Source organism: Clytia hemisphaerica, unplaced genomic scaffold (genome assembly GCF_902728285.1).
Source record: "Clytia hemisphaerica strain Z4C2 unplaced genomic scaffold, Clytia hemisphaerica genome assembly, whole genome shotgun sequence".
In the NCBI taxonomy this organism is placed as follows: domain Eukaryota; kingdom Metazoa; phylum Cnidaria; class Hydrozoa; order Leptothecata; family Clytiidae; genus Clytia; species Clytia hemisphaerica.
This window is the reverse complement of record NW_027103286.1, coordinates 1,567,207-1,586,038: the sequence shown is the minus strand read 5'-3', so window position 1 is coordinate 1,586,038 and position 18,832 is coordinate 1,567,207. Positions and strand designations below refer to the sequence as shown.

Here is an 18,832-nt window from a genome sequence, read left to right as displayed (position 1 = left end):
AATGTAAAAAAAAAGGATTGGATCGAGTTTAAGGTGGTAAATTAAATAATAAAGTGGCAAGCGCCTAACCGCGCGACTACGGTCGAAAAGGTGTATAAAATTATTCAGATGGGGAGACAGGTTGTCTTGAAAGGGCTCGAGGTTTGCCTCCAAGAGAGTAATTTTGTTCATTAATTTCAACAGATCTTTTCGCATCTCTACTAATAAATATTACGTGTTGAAATTACCGTTTATAACACATCTGTTACAGTGATATAGTTCGTTAGAGAAAAATTAATAGTGTTAAAAAATAAACTATAAAAGTATATGAAGTGGACCAAACGGCAAAAAATGACTAACTTTTTATCTAAGAAATATGCGAGAAATTTGGACACAGATTTGAAATCAGAGCAAGGTTCATCAATATTCTAAAAATGTTTGAAAGTTTGCAGTCGTTTCATTTTTGAAACACAAGAAAAATACTTTCAGTTTTTTCATCTTCATTTTACTTTTTTTTCATTTTTCAAGTTTTCAAAAATCTTCAATCTATTGGATTATTCCCCGGTGTATAACTTTTTAAATAAAATAAATGCGTGCTGAGAAATTGTTGAAAAGGTAAAGATGAGTGGCCACATACTTTAGAGACAATCAAAATTGTCCTTATAGAGATTTTGTTTCATTTCTATTTACAGACGGACCGGATTCGCTTGATTATTCGAAGATGAAAACACCGGACAACTCATGGTCGGATCCAAGTGCCCAAGAACTCGTCCAACGTCATCGTATCTACAGTTCACCGTCATTATCCCATAAGTCCGTCACACCACACCGACGTCGGCTTTTCACGACGTCGTCGGCTAAACTGAATTCGTCGATTCCAGGGGTACCGATGCAGGCTCGTGAACATGTGGGATCGTTACATCAGAATGGAGAATCGCAGCTTTTGTTTGGGAAGAATAACGTCAAATTGACAGTGGTAAGTTGAGCCAAAACGGTTGCTGTTTTGAGTGCTTACTTACAGTTGAAACCCTCTAAATTGACCTTCTTCTATTTGATGCGCTCTACTAAGGCCGGTATTCACTTTCTCGCAAAATGGGTGAAAGTTTTTTTCCCAACCTTTTTTGCCTAAAGAAAAGATTACGTCATAAAAGAGTTTCCACCAATGGAATTGCTTCATTTTCAACCGACCAATGACCTTACAAAAATGTCAAAAAGTTTTCGCGCGAAAGTGGAGACCGGCCTTTAAAGTCACCGTCAAGAAGAAACTCTAATAAACGACGAAACGTATCATTCGATACGATCCCGTATTCGATGAAAGTCCTCTTTAGAAAGCGTCAACTGTTTTCGTAATGTTCATGCCGCGATGTTTGATAGGGAAACTCCTCGATATTACACGGTCGTGAGTAACACCAATAATTAATTTGGAGTTAGGCAGGGACCCATTTTAACCGAAAATTTATGCTCACTTATCTTTCGAGATCGACTTGATCAGCCAAGGCGTCTCAATTAACCATCTTGAAATAATCCTAGTTACACAGGGACCCATTTCAATTTAAAATTCATGCTCTCTTGTCTTTCAAGATCGACTTGATCAGCCAAGGCGTCTCATCGTACAATAGTCCCAGTTAGACAGGGACTCAATACAAAATCTTAAGTGTTGAAATTTTAGGGTGTGTTTCTCATAAAGATAAAGCTTGTTTGTAGATAGGGTTAAAGATAAAGTGAGCCACATTCTTTTTTTATAAGAACCCATTAATGTTTGTTGAGACTCGGCTTTGAGCAATTGAGGTATTTTAGGCCTCATACTCGATTTTTTTTACGACTTTGATCCTTAAATTTCTTGAAATTCAATAATGCCAGGCTCAGTGTTGTTCTTAAATTATTCTTATTTTTTGAAGATTTTGAGCCTCATTGTTCTTATAAAATTGTTCTTATATACTTAACTTTGTTTTTTGATTGAGTGAGGGAGAGGGAGAGGAATTTGTTACTTTTCAATACTATTGTTTTTCCTTTCCTTTTTTGGCAGGTGTTTATCATTATTATTACCTCTCTTCATTGTTTCATATTTTCCCTCTTTTTTGTCTCTTATGTCCTAATTCCTTAGCTTTAATTTCCTCTCTCTCTTTCTCGCTCAATACTTTACTTGCTCTTGTGTTTTTTCTTTCTCGGATGAGTGAAAAAATGAAAGAACTGAAAACACGATAGATTGTGTATATTTATGAAAAAAAATTTTTTTTGAAGAATGAAATCTGATGGCATTTGTTTTGAATCGTGAGAAGAAAAAAAGAAAAGAATTTTGTTACTTTTTGTGAAGAACAGAAACTCATTCAATTAAAATATCACTAACATCTTTTGAGTTTGGGAGTTGATTTTATATTTGACTTATGATATTTTTGTGACAGTGGCATTTGCACCTAATTTTGCCATTGTGATTGCGAGAATTTATTAGAGTCTTTCTTCGAGCCCATCTTCCAACTCTATTTAACAGTGTGAAATTTCTTTTCTCTTTTTCATTTCGAAGGGTACATTTATTACTTTATTACGAAAATGAAAACGTTTTGATAATCAATATCATTTAATAATATGTTTGTTCAGTAGAAAGTTGAAACAATTTTCATCAATTTTTTCGTTTTAATTTTCGAAACCAGTTAAAGATTTTAAAAGTCTACTCAGAATTATCTTTCCAACGGGGTTTTACTTTTTATCCCTTGAGAACAAAATACGTAAATGTGTAGACTGCCAATTTTTTTGTTGGAACAGACTTCTCCATATCTCTCGAGTACTATGAATTCATGATATGTGCCATTGCAATGTCTTCTGACATTATATCACGGACCCAACAGCTGATTGGTTGTAAGTGACGTAAAATTAGTCAATACGTCACTTGAAACCAATCAGCTGTTGGGTTCCGCCGAAGACATTGCAATGGTACATATCATGAATATTAACAAGCAGTATATTTTGATGGTGCTGGCATGTTTGTTCACCTTTCAAAGAAAGAACAGATCCATTTTGTGAAAAGCAAGGGTCAAGCATTATTTCGCAATTATTATGTTTCAAGTCAATTATTTAACTACGGCAAAAGTAAGAATTCCAAAATTAAATGGTTATCTAAACATAAATGCTTAATAACCACATTCTCTTATTCGATCCTCAAGGGACCATGAATTTTCTTCGAATTAGAGAAACTTTCAAAAATAGAGATCCTAGTTGGCTGAAATGTGTTTCGAGGTTACGTGACATTAAAATATAATTTCAGCGCTTCGCAGGTTTTCGAAAACAATAGCAGCTATCCTCCTGACAACCCCTGTAGTTTGGATTAGAAAACTCTAAAATCTTCTTCCATGTGGGTCAAAGAATTGGAGTATACCTCCATTTTGATATGATGGTGCCGCATACTCCACCCTTTGAGGGGTTCCTTGGTTGTAGGACTTAACCACTGGTGGATTTAAGACAATAGAGCAAGTACGCCGAAAACATGCAACGCTCGTTAAAACAGAATACAAATCTCTTCTTCTGATAAGTTCGACGTTATCTAAAACGGCCTGTTTTAACCCACTGTAAACCTGCGGCGCTCCTTTTGTTAGCCTTCAAACTTTTGATCATAGCTGGCTGACGTCATTATTCAAAGCTCAGTGTTACGACTTTGTCGTTTGTAGATGGGTGTCCGTTCAGTTGAGATTTTTTACTGAGATTTTCGTCCCGATAAAAAACCTTGAAAGCAGAAATTTCATAGAATAGACCTTTTTATAAAATACGTTACAAACATCACTTGCCTCGTTTTGAAATTATTGTCATGGTGATTAACTCCCGGCGGATTTTATTAAAACTACTTCCTATTTATAAAAAGAATCATTTAATGTCTTGTAAGACATAATCACCATGGTAATTGTTTGAAAATGAGGCAAGTGATGTTCGTAACATAATTTATGAAAAGGTTTTTTCAAGTATCTTATCAGACATTCAGTCTAGATAAACCAAAACCACATTGAAAGTTACATTTTCTTACATTTTTGTTTCTTTAGACTGGAAGTCCATCATCTGTTCAAGGTTACCTGTCACTTCACAAATCAATAGATAGTCTTCTACTCAAATGGACACCAAATCCTATGTTACACGATGATACGATCTCCGTGCAAAGCGAGAAAAGTCATTTCTGGAATCAGGCTATCACAGTAGACCTCATCGATGTTGTGTATCTACACTGCCATAGCTCAGGTAAAATTGTTTGTTTAGATCAACTGACCTTTATATACCCTGGACCAAGCTATATCCGCCATCTGTGATCGGAGTTTTTTTGGAATAGGTACCATAGAAGAAGCCATTGCAATGTTAAAAATTAACGTCCTAACGGGGCTACATCATCAAAAGTATTCGAGGAAATGTATGTGCAATTTTCACCGCTATTGAGTAGTGTGACCATTAGGGTACCACTTTTCAAAAAAACTCCGATCAAACATTTTGCTTTGCCAGGATTGAGAAACTTGGTCCAGGGTATATAAAGGTGAGTGGTTTGGATTCGTTATCGAGTCGTTGATTTAGCCAGCCACGGTCGCGTGGCCTTTTTATGCAGCCATTATAATCGATTCTAAGGTTTACAAAATAATTTGCCAAGTCAAAAATTGGCTATGGTTGATTTGGCTAACCGATAAATTCGATTGATTTGAGATATTCAATTCGATTAGCATTGATTTCTGGTCATTAGCCTGTATCTGATAATCAAAAAATCTGTAATATACATTTGTCAAGCTAGATCGCCATGCTAAGGATTAGCGAGTTTATGTATGTGTGTTTTTCAGCGACGGAGACGGTAAGGTTCTAATTTGACTAGATCCTAACTAGCTGAGGACGACGGTAAATCAGCACTTTTACCGTCCTCGATTTTGCGGGTCAGAACTGCGGGTTATTCCAAGTCACTCTACCGTTCTCAAAAGTGCAAATACATAAACTCGCTATTATCTCATATTATGGCGATTTATTCTGAGAATTTGTTTTTAAAGCTTTGTTTTCTAAAGCAGCGTTGAACCGCCAGCCTAAAAGATCTGAGATGTTGTATTAGTACGTCTATTAAACAATTTTACCATAACGTGGGTTTAGCATATTACGCTAGACGACTAATTCAGATATACAGTGTAATCTCGCTAATTTGAAAGTGGAGACCGGCCTTTAAATTATTCGAATCTTTCTATCATTCGAACTACTAGTAATTCTCAGTTTCCTCATGGAGGAAACCCTTGTAAGATATTCTCTACAATTCGAATCTCTCTGTAACTCGACTCCTCGTTTGAGTTCGAATAAGCGTGAGTTGACTGCACTGTAGTAAGCAAAAAATAATAGAAAGGATAAACTAATATTACCCTGTAACAGTTATCGTATTATCATATAACACCCATATTACTGTATTATTACTGTATTTAATGGAATATAAACGGCTCCAGTCAAACATTAACGGTTTCTTTATTTTCTCTAGGTGAACAAGGTGGTAACGTGGTTTTGATTACGCAAGACGGCGTCCAGCTGCCACCCCTCTCCTTCCCTTCTGGTAACTCCCTCCTCTCATTCCTGACCTGTCTCGAACAGGGGCTTGGTCCTGATGGTAGACTAGATCCACCTTTATTCCACAAGAGCAGCAGTAGTGTCACGTGGCCCAGACTAAAGAAAAACATTCTACCTGATCGGTTGATACATGCATTTCAAAGTCAGGACTCAAAGAAAGGAGATTCACTCGGTGGTACTGGACCCTCACAAGACTTCGTTTTCCGGCTTATTTTCACGTCACCGACAAGTGGGATCGGTAAGATGATTACGTCAACTTTTTTCCATAGTGGTACGCGATGGTCGGCTTGGACATAGACCCTGTCTCACAGCCCCGGTTGAAGTTTTTCCCTCAGTGGGGATAAAGATTTCTACCGAAATCCCAATGGGGATAGAAATTATTTTGCTCCTAGCCCAAAAAATTCCAGTGGGTTTTGGAGTGCAATTTTTTCAATTGAATTTTATATGTGGATGAAATCAAAGTCAATTTACCAGTGGGCTGAAATTGTAGGGCTTTTTTTCCACTGGGGACGAAATTTTGGGCACAGTTGGGCTAGGGTCCCAGCGGGTCTTGACAAAGGAGTGTACTTGTCAGGAAGGCTTTTTTATTTTACCGTTTGAATGGCTGGTGGACTGCTGCTGTAAATAGCGCGGGTTCGAAATTTTTTTTTTTTAATAGGGGGATACACATATAGGGAGGGGGGCTCAGACCCCTATGCACACTATGGAAAAGAATCCTAGGCTAAACGCATGGTAGGTGGTAGTCGACCTGTACTTGGCGAGACGTTTTTTTTTTATTTTGCCGTCTGTAACAGTAAAATACTTTGTAGGAAACAGTTGATCGATTGCCCTTTTTTCCTATTTTTCATTAGATGCACCATGGATGTCGATTAGGTTACGATTGCAAAATAAGTCTCCAATTTTGTGCACAGTCGACTGTTATCTCCTCTAGATGCTATAAAAGGGTCTAAAATCAATTTAATTATGCTCATAAATTAATCATTCGTAGTACCTGATACACACTTTTTATAAGAACATTATGTTTCGATGGCCAAGATGTTAAGAACAAGTTAAGAATATTTCAAGGCACCCAATTTCTTAGGAAAATGGACAAAAGAACTCACAAAATGTCGAAAATAAGAACATGCTAAGACACTTGTAGGCTTTAAACTCAAAAACTTAAAAACATCTGAAGATTTAAAAATAGATGTTCTTATATTAAAAAAACGTGTAGTTAGAGATTTTCTTCTTTTTCTTGTCTTGAGTGTCCCACGGTGATTCGATTATCACCTACTCGTTTTTTTATAAGAACATCCAAAATTTCTGAATCCTTCGGATGTTCTTAACATGTTCTTATTTTCGACATTTTTCGGTATTTTTGCCCATTCCCACAAAAAATTCGAGTATTAGAGTCCTCAAAGCCTTAAAATGTTCTTAACTTGTTCTTAAAATTTTGGTTATCGAAGCCTTATTTTCTTATATAGTTTATTCTTATAAAAAAAACGTAATATCGAAACAGGCTTAAAGTTTTTTTTCTTATATGTTTTTAAAAGCCCTCTATACTATATCTACTTTGCTTTGACGAAGCACGAAGCTTTAATATTTAGAAAAAAAGGAATATTAAATTTTAGTCATAGCAAAGTTAGATATATGCTTCTTGGTTTTGAGTTTGTATTCTTTTTGTTTCTCTTTTTGGTATATGTTTTGGTTTTGGTTTGTTTCTGAAAGCTCTTATTTTCACATATGTTCTTCTTGTAATAATCAAAATCTTCTTTGCTTCTTTGCTACTAAATTGTTATAGCGGCTACTTTATTTTTCACTCGAAACAACATTTAAGATATTGTGTTTTTTTTGTTCTCTTTTTGAGCGCTCTTCTCTACTTTTCATTTATATAGCAATGAAACTTTTTTGAATTTGTTTCTGAGGTTTGTGAATTTTCACAAAAATCTTGCGACACTTTCGCTGGTACCTTTGCTTGTTATGTCGAGGTTCAATAAGTATTTGAAAAAGTTTGAAATATACTTTGGACAAAATAGAACAACGAAAGATTTTAGCTTTTTGGTCGACCCACGGGTCAATTTTTCAGCGGCACAACCGGTCGGCAAGGGTAGTACCCCCCCCCCCCGACCAGTTAACTAGACCAGTGGATTTTTGCTTACCTTACTCTTTTTTGGTGAAGTCTCTATAACTCGAACCTGCACGGGGAACACAAATTTGTTCGAGTTAAGGAAATTTTGGAGATTAGTTTATAAGGCATTGACAACTGACAAAATTGACAACCAGTAAGTGTGGTTGAGTTGAACTCGAGTTTAGGGGTTCTAGTTTTGGAGACTCCACTGTACATACTTTAGTACTAAGGCTCCAATTTTGAGTCGCTTTTAAGCCGAGTGTTTCCGCTTGTGTTTTTCCTGATTTAAATTACGCTAAATCTAAATCAATCTTTGCAATATCTCCATGGCTGGATTATTTTTTGACCAGGGGTTGAAAACTCTCTTAGATGAAGTATTTCGAAAACAAATCTATTTCGAGTAATAATATATTTAGCAAATTTGTTTTTCACAGCTCGATTATTTTCTTGTAAAAGTTCATTTTTCAAAATATTTTCAATTGCAAAATCTACTTTCAGCTCGTTTAGAAAACTAATTAGCTCTTTAGTGAATATTTGTCTTTGTAAGTGAAATATTTCCATCTAATACTGATCATTTTTCGCTGGTAGAAAAAATATTTTCATTTTCAAGCGTTTGAGTGTTTCAAAATGTTTCGAACTTTTTATTCGTCCTATTAGAAAACGGGTTTGTAATGTTATTAAGTTTGCGATTTTATTCTTTTCCTTAGCTATCTATATAAGGTAGGAAGGGGAGGGTACCACTCTTTCGTATACTTCGGAAGTTTTATTTAATGTCAGATTTTGGTCGAAATGGAGCCTCATTTTCATTAAAAATGTTTGCATAAAAGAGGCTGAAGATTGGTTTTTGCTTAGTAGCCCTTATTTAAATCTGGAAACTCTTGGTTGAATTTAATTTCATTTAGGGTCCAGATCACTTCTCATTTTCTTAAAGAAGCTTTAATGATAATGAAATATGGAGTGTCGAAGGAACAGTTTTTTCTTCTTTTTTAAGCTGACAACCTTCATGAGTTTGATTGCGTCTTATACTCTCTTGTTCATTGGGATAAAGAAAAAAATGAACGAACGAACGAAAAAAAAAAGCAAAGTAGACATGTTTGCAGAAAACAGATAAGATAAATCTATTGTAAATCCTCAATTTTCATTCTTTTTTTCTTCAGTTTTTTTCATTTTCTTTTATACGAGTGTAGATAATTATTTTGTTGAAAATGTGAGGATTCTGTCATTAGGATTTCCTCAAAAAAGTTCTTCTTTCATCATTTTTAAGCTATCTTTTTTTTCTAAAGGAGCTCATTAGGTTGTCTGGAGACTAGCTAGGTCTGCATTCTGCACCAGGACGCTGAAAAGCTTCGGTGAACTTTTAGTTTTCATTTAAAGACAACTGGTATAATTGGTACTAGATTAAAGCGATGAACTTTAAGTTTTACTAATGATTAATTTTGCTATAGCAAGGCCCCAGGGCACTGATCTTGGTTGCCGGCCGGCGGAAACGTGCCACTGTAGTTTGTCAGAATCCTAAAAAGTGGCAGAAATGACTAAAAGTAGAAGAAAAATTGAAAAGTTGTTCTACTTTCAACTCTGAAAATTATCTTAAGTCAAAAGTCGACCCTGTCAGATACACTCCTTGAAAATTAAAAGAATTTTAGACCCTGTCAGATATTTTTCAGGGCCTAAAACATGGACAGGTATCCAATCTGCTTAAGTGACCTCCCCCCTCCCGGGACAAGGCCTCTTCCTGGTTTGAGTCTTTAAGTGTAGACGAGGAAAAATATTGGTGTGGATGTAATTATACGTGTAAAAAGTCAGGGAAACTTTGTTAAACATTTTTGACGAAAGAGCAGGGTTTTAAAAAGCATTTATTGAGAGCTTTCCTTCAATGTCTATGTCTGGTCTATACCTACTTTTCTCGTTGCCTGTACTTTATTTTGTATTTAAATCACTATGTATGAGTGTATTCAAGATTTTGTTAAAGAAACCATATTTTCTAATCACTCTTTGATCAACAGATAAATCAGAACTGCGGAAACTCATCTCGACCGATAACGCTGCCGCCGCCACAAAACTAATCAATTCATCTGTCAACTCATGGAAGGCTAAAGAAATCGGTGCCAAGAGCTCACTTGTCCCAAAGATGCACACGCCTCGCGTACGCCTGTCGCGCTCTTTCAGCGTGCCTTCTAAGTAAGTCTTATTTTTTCTACTCGGAGTACTGCTAATATCTGCTACCAAACCCTACTATTTTGGGACCTAAAAGTAGGTTGAAAACCGGCCCCCCTGTCACGTAGATTGAAATCTAATAAGTTTGATTTGCCTCAGCGTGGTGAATCATTGGGATATTCACGACGTAACAAGGTTTATAACGTGAAATATGTAATCTCCAAAGGCCATAAAATAGAAATAGTTTAGAATCAAAGGAAATTCTGAACCGCTTGGATTGGGCCAAACAATTTAAAGCGACGTCTTGTGCGACTTGTGAAGTAGCATGGTCCAAAAGGTATAGAAGTATACGCTTGTCCTTTCAAATAATCAACTTTTCAGGATTGCGTTGAACTTGGCATGCGAAAAGATGAAATATCAAATCATTTCGAGAGCTTTTCACGGATGTAAGAACTTTTTATTACTTTCAACGAATAGTATTCAAGTTATGAAAAAGCTATTACCTTTTCAATTTTTTCAATTAGTCTTTGGTAAAGCTCGGTAAGGGAAGGATTTGACCAACAAGTTGGTGCACCTCTGCCACATATTACTTTTATTACTTTTTGACTGGTGTACTTATATTTGTTTATGATATAGAGGGAATTTCTCAAAATTTACGTGCTTGCGTGCTTGCGTGGGAGAAATGTGTTCTTACTTTTGTTTAAAAATGATGTTCTTTAAATCTTTCTACAAATACGGGATTAAAACAATTTGTTCTACCTTTTCTACTCCAGGGGTAGCAAGTTACCGTCACTTGAAAACAGTTCGCACGCACTTGGCGTCATTGGTTTTACACGACACACCGACAAATGACGACGATTTGCCGGACGACGTTCATCAAGGCTTGACGCATATCATATGGAAAAACATGAGAGCTAAAGGACTGGTAAGAGTTGTTCCAGGGGGAGCAGTACTGTTTAGCCAAAAAATGATAATTTGATGCCCCTACACAGAATACTTATTTTTCACCATCACGAGTTTTAGGAAGGGTCAATAAAATTAACTAAAGTGGAAAATTTGAGCAAAGAGTACCTTTAACCCTTTCCGTGCCCATGTCAAGTATGTTTGACATTGCGGAAATTTTTCGACAGGCCCATGTCAAGTATATTCGACTTTGGGCCTGGCGGCTAACAACTGGTGAGGACAAATATACATGTCATCGGCTGCTCAAAATACTTTTTTCATTTCCTCCCGCTGAAGACAACTGCATCGCCTCGAAAATTTTTGTCAATTTTTTTTAATGTCATTTTTCCCCGTGGGCACGGAAATGGTTAAGGATATTTCGAAGATTTTTGGGAAAATGACCAATTTTTAAGTTGTCATAAACTCCAACCATTATATCATGTAGGTGAAAGATTTTATTCAGCTCTTTAGAGAAGAATTTGATCTCAAAATTACAATAGACACAAACTTGACAACCGTTAATTTTCTTGATATCACTTTAAATCTGCTAGACGGGACATACAAACCGTATAATAAACCAAACAGTAATCCCGTTTACGTACATACAAAATCGAACCATCCACCAAACATCATCAAACGCATACCAACAATGATCTCTGAAAGGATAAGCAAAATTTCGTCAAACAAGGAGATTTTCGACCGAGCATCCCAAATGTATAACGATGCACTTCAGTCAAGTGGCTACAAAGAAAAATTAACTTACAAAACACCGAACACAAAACGAACGAAAACCAGACCCAGAAAAATTATATGGTTCAACCCACCGTTCAGCACCAATGTAAAAACAAATGTAGCAAAAAGGTTTCTGAGTATTGTAGACAAAAACTTCCCGAAGAACCACCGTCTCCACAAGATCTTTAATCGTAACAACCTGAAAGTTAGTTATAGCTGCCTTCCAAATGTTTCGAGAATTATATCAGCACACAATAAGAAAGTTTTAAATCATCAAGTAGATACAAATAATGAAAACGAAAAATTGTGCAACTGCAGAAAGAAGAATGGGTGTCCATTGAACGGAAATTGTTTAGAAAAAGAAGTTATCTACAAGTGTAACGTCAAAAAAGTCGATACTGAGGAAGGCAAACACTACATTGGTTTAACTGCCAATTCCTTCAAACAACGTTGGTATGGCCACAAACATACGTTCAGGAATGAAGACAAGAAGAAATCAACCGAACTTTCGAACTACGTGTGGGACCTCCAATTGAAGGATATCTCTCCTAAATTGAACTGGGAAATAATTGACCACGCCCGTCCTTATGTAAATGGCTCAAAACGATGTAATTTGTGCCTGACAGAGAAATATCACATTATGACGTCAGAACTTGACCTGATTAATAAACGTTCGGAATTAGTATCAAAATGCCGTCATTTAAATAAATTTCTACTGAAAAACTTTAAAGCAGTCCCACCGGACTAATGATAGAATTTTTATGCATTCCTTTTATCTTCCTTTTATTACCCTTTTATACGAACATCAATTTTTTATCGCACCAATTATTTCAACTTTTTAACATTTTTTAGCTTTTTAAATGAGAATTTCAAAACAGATTCATTTTATTTGTACATTTGACAAGTGCAGTAAGCATGAAACTCGGAGTAGTGTACTATTTACTTTGTTTATGATGAAAGATAACTTTTAAAATTTAAAATTTATCATGTAGGTGAAAAGAAATTGAAATAGATAATAAATTGATAATAATATTTCACCCTCATTTTTACCTTTCAGAGTCGAAACAAAGAACTGATCAAGCTATACGTGTATTATGGTGGTATTGAACCTTCAATACGGAAAGAGGTATAGATCATGCTAATCATGACGTAATGTTTTCTACGGAAAGACCCCGGTTTTTGTCAGTAGTGGCAAATTTTACACAACTTTTGTCTAGTTTAAATTTGCCACTACTGACTGAAACCGGGGTATTCCCGTAGAAAACATTACGTCATGAATATCACGAATTTCTTTAAACAGCAACCAATAATCTTTCGACCGATATACTTCTTCCAATATTTTGGAAAGCGCTTAAACAGTTTAGAATTTTCTGAATGACTTCCAAAATTCGTAGGCTTTGATTTGCCGTGTTTGGCCAAGTTTCAGCTTCATGTTCAAAGCTGCTTTCTCTTCTCAGTTTTTAGCTCCAGACTTTGTATTTTGTTGTTTTTGTTTTAGATGTTTGGTATTAACTCTCTATAATTCGATTTTGAATGGAATTTTGTTTTCATCGAATAAGGGAGCTGTCTATCCATAGTAGAGCGTCGCTTATGAGAGAGTTTCTTGTTGACGATGATATTCAACTATATTATCGAATAATGGAACGTATTGAATACCAAAACGTCGAATTAGAGAGCGTCAACTCTATTCACTGACCTTTATATATCCCTGGACCAAGCTATGCCCGCCATCTTTGGTCGAAGTTTTTTGAAAGTTGGTACCCGTAAAGCCATTGTAGTGTTTGAAACTTTGCCAAAACAGACAAACGGCGTTACATCACGAGTGTACAAGCAAAACTAGATCTAGTGCTCTCTCCGCGGGTACCAATTTCAAAAAACTCCGATCATAATATTTTGCTTGGCCGGCATTGAGTAGCTTGGTCCAGGGATACATAAAGGTCAGTGACTGTATTGCATGTCGCTTACTGTTTCAGGTGTGGCCGTACCTGTTAGATTCGTACCCATTCACCTCAGACACCAATCACATCAAAGACCTTGAGAAAGCAAATCGTGACAATTATAATCACATTCTGGAGGAGTGTAAAGGAATCGAAAGAATATTACAAGAAAAAGAAAAAGACTTATTAGCGTTAAACGGTTTCGCGAACGGAGAAGTTTTCCAACATTCCGATACAGAATCAATGAAAACGTGCGATACCAACGAAAATCATAGTTACGCTAACGGGAATTGCGGCACTGCCACGTCGTCAGCGTACGGCGATAATTTGTCACGTGATATAAGTATTAATTCAAATATCTCGGACCCAATCCCTGAATACGCGGATCGCTTACACGGTCAAGATTCGTCGTTGAATGAGACTAAAGATTTTTCGCTTATTAAAAGTATATTGGAGACTAAGGATAGTTTACGGGAGATGGTAGAAAGCGCATCAGAACGAGGTTCCACAGCCTGGAAACGCTTGACAACAAAGAAAAGCTCTTCCGACCACCATCGTACGAAAGCATTCCTCGCAAATGCTAAAAAGACAGAAACGTTTGACGATTTACATTCGAAATTCGTACCACAGGCTAAAAGCTTTGATTTAGAACTAGACTGCCAGACGTGCGGTAAAAAAATCATTGAATCCCGGCTAGGTGTTTTGAATGGAAAATTAAACGATCAGAGTATAGAGGCTGTTGAGTGTTTCGCTTGTTTGCAAGAGCGGAAGTGCAACGAGCGCTATGAAGCGGAGGTGTCGCCCTATAAGATTGGATGTAGTCCCTCCTCCGTCGTGATCGATTCGAACAGTAGGAATGGAATGTCGGATTACGTTGTTAACATCAACGGGGAAGGGACTCCTATTAAACGAACTTCAATCTCCTCCGCGGGGAGTCTATATTCGGTACGTCTATCTCGTTTAAATCTAAGTTTTAGGCTTTTTGAACGAATGATTTGAAGCGCCTGTCTGCATGATAAAATGATCTTCATTAATTATTGGGCTCATTTCTTTATTGAAGCACGTATTACACAAAGATAACTACAGTTGACTTTCTCTTATTCGATCTTCAAAGGACTGAAAACTTCTTTGAATTAGAGAAAGATTCGAATTATAGAGAGTAATTTATACGACTTCGCAGCCTGAGGGGACCAATACTTGAGTTCGAATTACAGAGAGATTTGAATAATAAAGGTTCGAATTAGAGAGAGTTGACTGTAGTCATGCTATTAAGGTTAGCCATTTAACAAAATATGAACCATAGTATGTACTGACTTTCTTGCGCAATAAAAGCTCAGTAATCTAGGACTTTTAGGCAGTCTTTCGATTGTTTTCATGGGGTCCACGGCCAGTCGATTGGACTATCTAAGAATTGAACGGAATATTAAAAGGAGCAGGGATTTCACTACATGAATCCTTGGTTTTATAAACATCGGCCATTGCTGTAGGCTGCAAGCATCCCCTCTGTTAAGTTTTGATATAGGGGATGCGCAACCTGTACAAAATTCCTGTCCGAGAGATACCCCCGTCTTTGTGTTTTTGAGTTTTAGAAGCTTGATTAGTGAGTTTTCTATGAGAGATCATTAAATTTCATTAAATCTAAATTAAAAATATGAATGGCTACTAACCTCTAGCAATATTGGATATTTCTAAACCTTTTTATTTAAGAAAATTAAAACAGGTTACCCCAAATTTGGGTGGGGCAGCTCTCAAGACGGGAATTTTACAAGTTTAAATATTTCCCCCAATTTTATTAATTTCTTCTTTTCTTCATTCACACATCAACAGGAAGACTTGTTAAAAGATTACGCGCTGAATATTCACCGTATCGACAAAGACGTGTTACGCTGTGATCGTAATCATCCTTACTTCATGCCTGAGAAGAATTTGGGAAAGTTGAGAAACGTCATCATGTGGTAGGCACCAGGCCCTTTGTTTGAAACCGAATCTTGAAACGGAATGAAATGTTATAAGGCCGGTCTCCACTTTTGCGCGACATGAGCGAAACTTTTTGACGTTTTTGTAAGGTTATTGGTCGGTTGAAAAATGAAGCAATTCCATTGGTCGAAATTGACATAACGGATGAAAAAAGTAGAACTTCCTTCAAAATTTTTTTTGTTCGCGCGAAACTTTTTTATGATGCAATCTTTTCTGTAGGCAAAAAAAGGTTAAGAAAAAAACTGTCGCCCATTTTGCGCGAAAGTGGATAACGGCCTTTATTGAGATTCGAATAGTCACATTTTAATCACAAATTATTGACCAACTTTGCCAACAAAATTGATCTGTTCTATTTCTATTTTACTCTACCTCTACCGATTCATGTTTTTTCTTTGTCTCTACATACAAAAATTCCGGATCATTATAGCCGAATAGACGATATCGGATTTAGATAAATGCAATGCATTCTGGTTTCTAGGGACTCTCAAAGGAATTATAATCTATTGTGGGGGGCATCCGAGATAACGGGATCACGGGATTGGGCCTTTTTTCAAACGGTATTTCGGGATTTGCATCAAAATATAACGGGAAAACGAGACTGGAGCCATCTGCCGATACAGGGATTCCACTCTTAAATCTAACGGTAAAACGGTAACCAATCAAATATTTCTCGGGATTCCGGTATTTAGTCATTTCAAGGTTACAAATGCGTGATAGAAGTTTTCAGAATGAAGAAGTATATCCACATTAAAAATCTTCGCCTGTGGCGCGAATGGATTTCCGCTTTCATTCATAAAAGTGAGAATTGGAAGCTTCAGCCAAATTATTTTCATTAGATGCCTTTCACTATTATTTTATACTACCCTTTTAATTACACCCCTAAAAGATTTTCTGCAAAGTTTTTTTTACTGTGTGTGGCATGTGAGTGCAGTTAAGTGGTATATTAAGAAAAAAGTTTTTAATCGCAGTGAATTTTATTGAATTGAAATGAATTGTAACAAAATGGTATTGGGGATGGAAAATCTCTTGATTGTAAAGGGTGGAGGATTTCAAATTCCATTGCTTAAAGCTCAGAAATCCAGTGGAGATATGTAAACTTTCAGTGGTTCATTCCAATATGGGGATGAAAGTTCAGTGTAGTTTTTCCTGATATGAATGATGCGTGGTCCAGGGCCTGAGCCACTTAGGGCTAGGGGCTATGTAGACTAGTAAACTAGTCGGTTATTACTTATAACCTTATAATAAAACTGTCAATCAAATAATGTAAACACTAATTAAATATTCAGCGCGCGTGAGAGAAAAGGAAAATAACAATTCAGAAAAGACACGCAACCTCACCACTTCGATTCTTTTTATTTGGAGCTTGAATTTTTTGTATGTGGGTCTGTTTTCAACGACTAGTTTACTAGTCTAGGGGCTATGATGGCATTCCACGTTTTTGTAAAGATAAGGAATTTTTAATTCCCATGATTCAGACTTTCGTTTCGAGAACCGCATTTCTTGGCAAAGTCAGTTTGAAATGTGGTCGTTTTTAAGCAAATCAGAGGATCAAAATTGAAAATTTCTCCCGTCGGCGCAAACCATGGTTGCGCCTCCTTAGTCACGATGTTTTCGACTCTTCGAAGTTGAAATCAAGACACAGGTGATTTAAACGGCACACTGACATCATTACAGAGTTAAGCTTTTCTCAAGTACACGACCAGATCTAGTCAAAAAAATCTCGAATACGGCGCTCTTTTTCTCTCTTTATTTTTAAGTTGCATTTTGTAAGCGAAGTAAATAAACAGACCTCAGATAATTACGATCCATTATCAATGTTTGTGTTCCTTGAAATACAAATAGTAACGGGACCGGGATTTAGTGGAAAAGTCAACGGGATTTCGGGATTTTGCCGAAAATTTAACGGGATTTCGGGATTTTCGACCCTCGGATGCCCCCCACTCTATTATAATTGATCTATTATAATTCCTTTGAGAGTCCCTAGAAACCAGAATGCATTGCATTTATCTTAATCCGATATCGTCTATTGCTAAGAAAGTATAAAATCATTTCAAGGTAAATCCATATAATAATTTGTATTGCTTTTATAGGATCGACAAACAGCCTCATATATGGTATAGATTGGCTTTAATACCTATTATGATTTCACTTTATTTTAGTTATGTGTGGGAAAAACTGAATATCGGTTACATCCAAGGAATGTGTGATCTTTGTGCACCGCTATTGGTCATCATGGATGACGGTAAGACTTCTGTAATTTTAATTTTATTCTTGATATTCTTAATGGGTACTTTTGTCTCACTACATGAAAAATAATCAGCCACTTTTTTCACAGAAACAAATTTAAATTGGGTTGTTATGTATTCCCATGGAACTTTGTGAAAATCAACCTTTGTTTACAAAGCTGAATCATTGCGAATCTTCTGTCGCGGTAGACTACAACAGCTCTGATAGGCTTTTTCACAGTCTTCAAATCAGTGCTTTTCTTAAAAAGTTCAAAATTTTTGTCCACGAAATATTTCCACTCATTCATTCATTCATTCATTCATTCATTTCATTTCAGAAGCCAAAGTGTTTTCATGTTTCATGAAACTGATGGACAAAATGGAGGCGAATTTTCCCCATGGCAACCAAATGAACGAACATCTAGCTAATATCAATTCACTTATACAGGTCAGACTTATTCTCAAATTTTTTTTCTTTGGTATTGATATTGACAGTAGCGTGGTGGGTCGACTAAAATTCGGGCAAACTGGGAACCAATTTCCGAAAATTTTGATTTTTGGCACCATCAAAAGTAAATATCTTTCTCTCTTTTTTTGGTTGAAAATTCTAAGGTGCAAAAAAGCAAAGGGGCTCCGAAATTAGTGATGAGAGACGTCTTTTTTCGCCCTTTGTATTTCGGTCACCCCTTACTTTAGACTTGATTTAAGAGATTCAACATATCCTTCTGATCTTCAGAAATAAAAAAAAATGATTACGAGACTTGGTGTTCAATTTCCTTCTCATTCATTCTTAGATTTTGGATCCAGAGCTTCACGAGATCTTGGACACACCAGATGATAATACCATCTTCTTTTTCTGTTATCGATGGTTTCTCTTGGACTTCAAACGAGGTAAGAACAGCATGGAAGGAAGCAGAAGCTTGATATACCTACCTATCAACCCTACAAGGAAATGGCGTCAAAACGCTTTGTTTTTGAGAATGTAATGTAATGTAATGGTAAACTCGAACCCAATCGTCTAGAGTTTTAAAGTTTGATTGGTTTAGCCTAGAGCAATGCAGAATTTATTTTTTTGTGAGTTCCAACTTATTGTAGCCTTTAGCCTCTCCTACTTTTATTTCGAGCGCTGATTTGGCATTTTATAGATGACACATAACGTTATCAGAGGCTCATAACGTCCATATAACGTATTAGATGCACGTTGAAAAAACATTGAAACAACA

The 18,832-nt window shown here is 36.3% G+C and overlaps 1 protein-coding gene across 2 annotated transcripts in view; it reads left to right on the top strand.

The window, feature by feature from the left end:
• The window catches only part of LOC136806385 (small G protein signaling modulator 2-like), a 37,700-nt gene that overhangs the window by 16,522 nt on the left and 2,346 nt on the right, over positions 1-18,832 (top strand). For both annotated transcript variants that reach the window (XM_067062959.1, XM_067062951.1), the window contains 12 exons: positions 672-955; positions 4,005-4,197; positions 5,450-5,773; positions 9,646-9,820; positions 10,178-10,242; positions 10,570-10,721; positions 12,528-12,596; positions 13,444-14,352; positions 15,235-15,362; positions 17,544-17,626; positions 17,948-18,057; positions 18,404-18,500. In XM_067062959.1, coding sequence (XP_066919060.1) covers positions 672-955; positions 4,005-4,197; positions 5,450-5,773; positions 9,646-9,820; positions 10,178-10,242; positions 10,570-10,721; positions 12,528-12,596; positions 13,444-14,352; positions 15,235-15,362; positions 17,544-17,626; positions 17,948-18,057; positions 18,404-18,500 — 2,589 coding nt within the window. The remainder of the gene's footprint in view (positions 1-671; positions 956-4,004; positions 4,198-5,449; positions 5,774-9,645; positions 9,821-10,177; positions 10,243-10,569; positions 10,722-12,527; positions 12,597-13,443; positions 14,353-15,234; positions 15,363-17,543; positions 17,627-17,947; positions 18,058-18,403; positions 18,501-18,832) is intronic.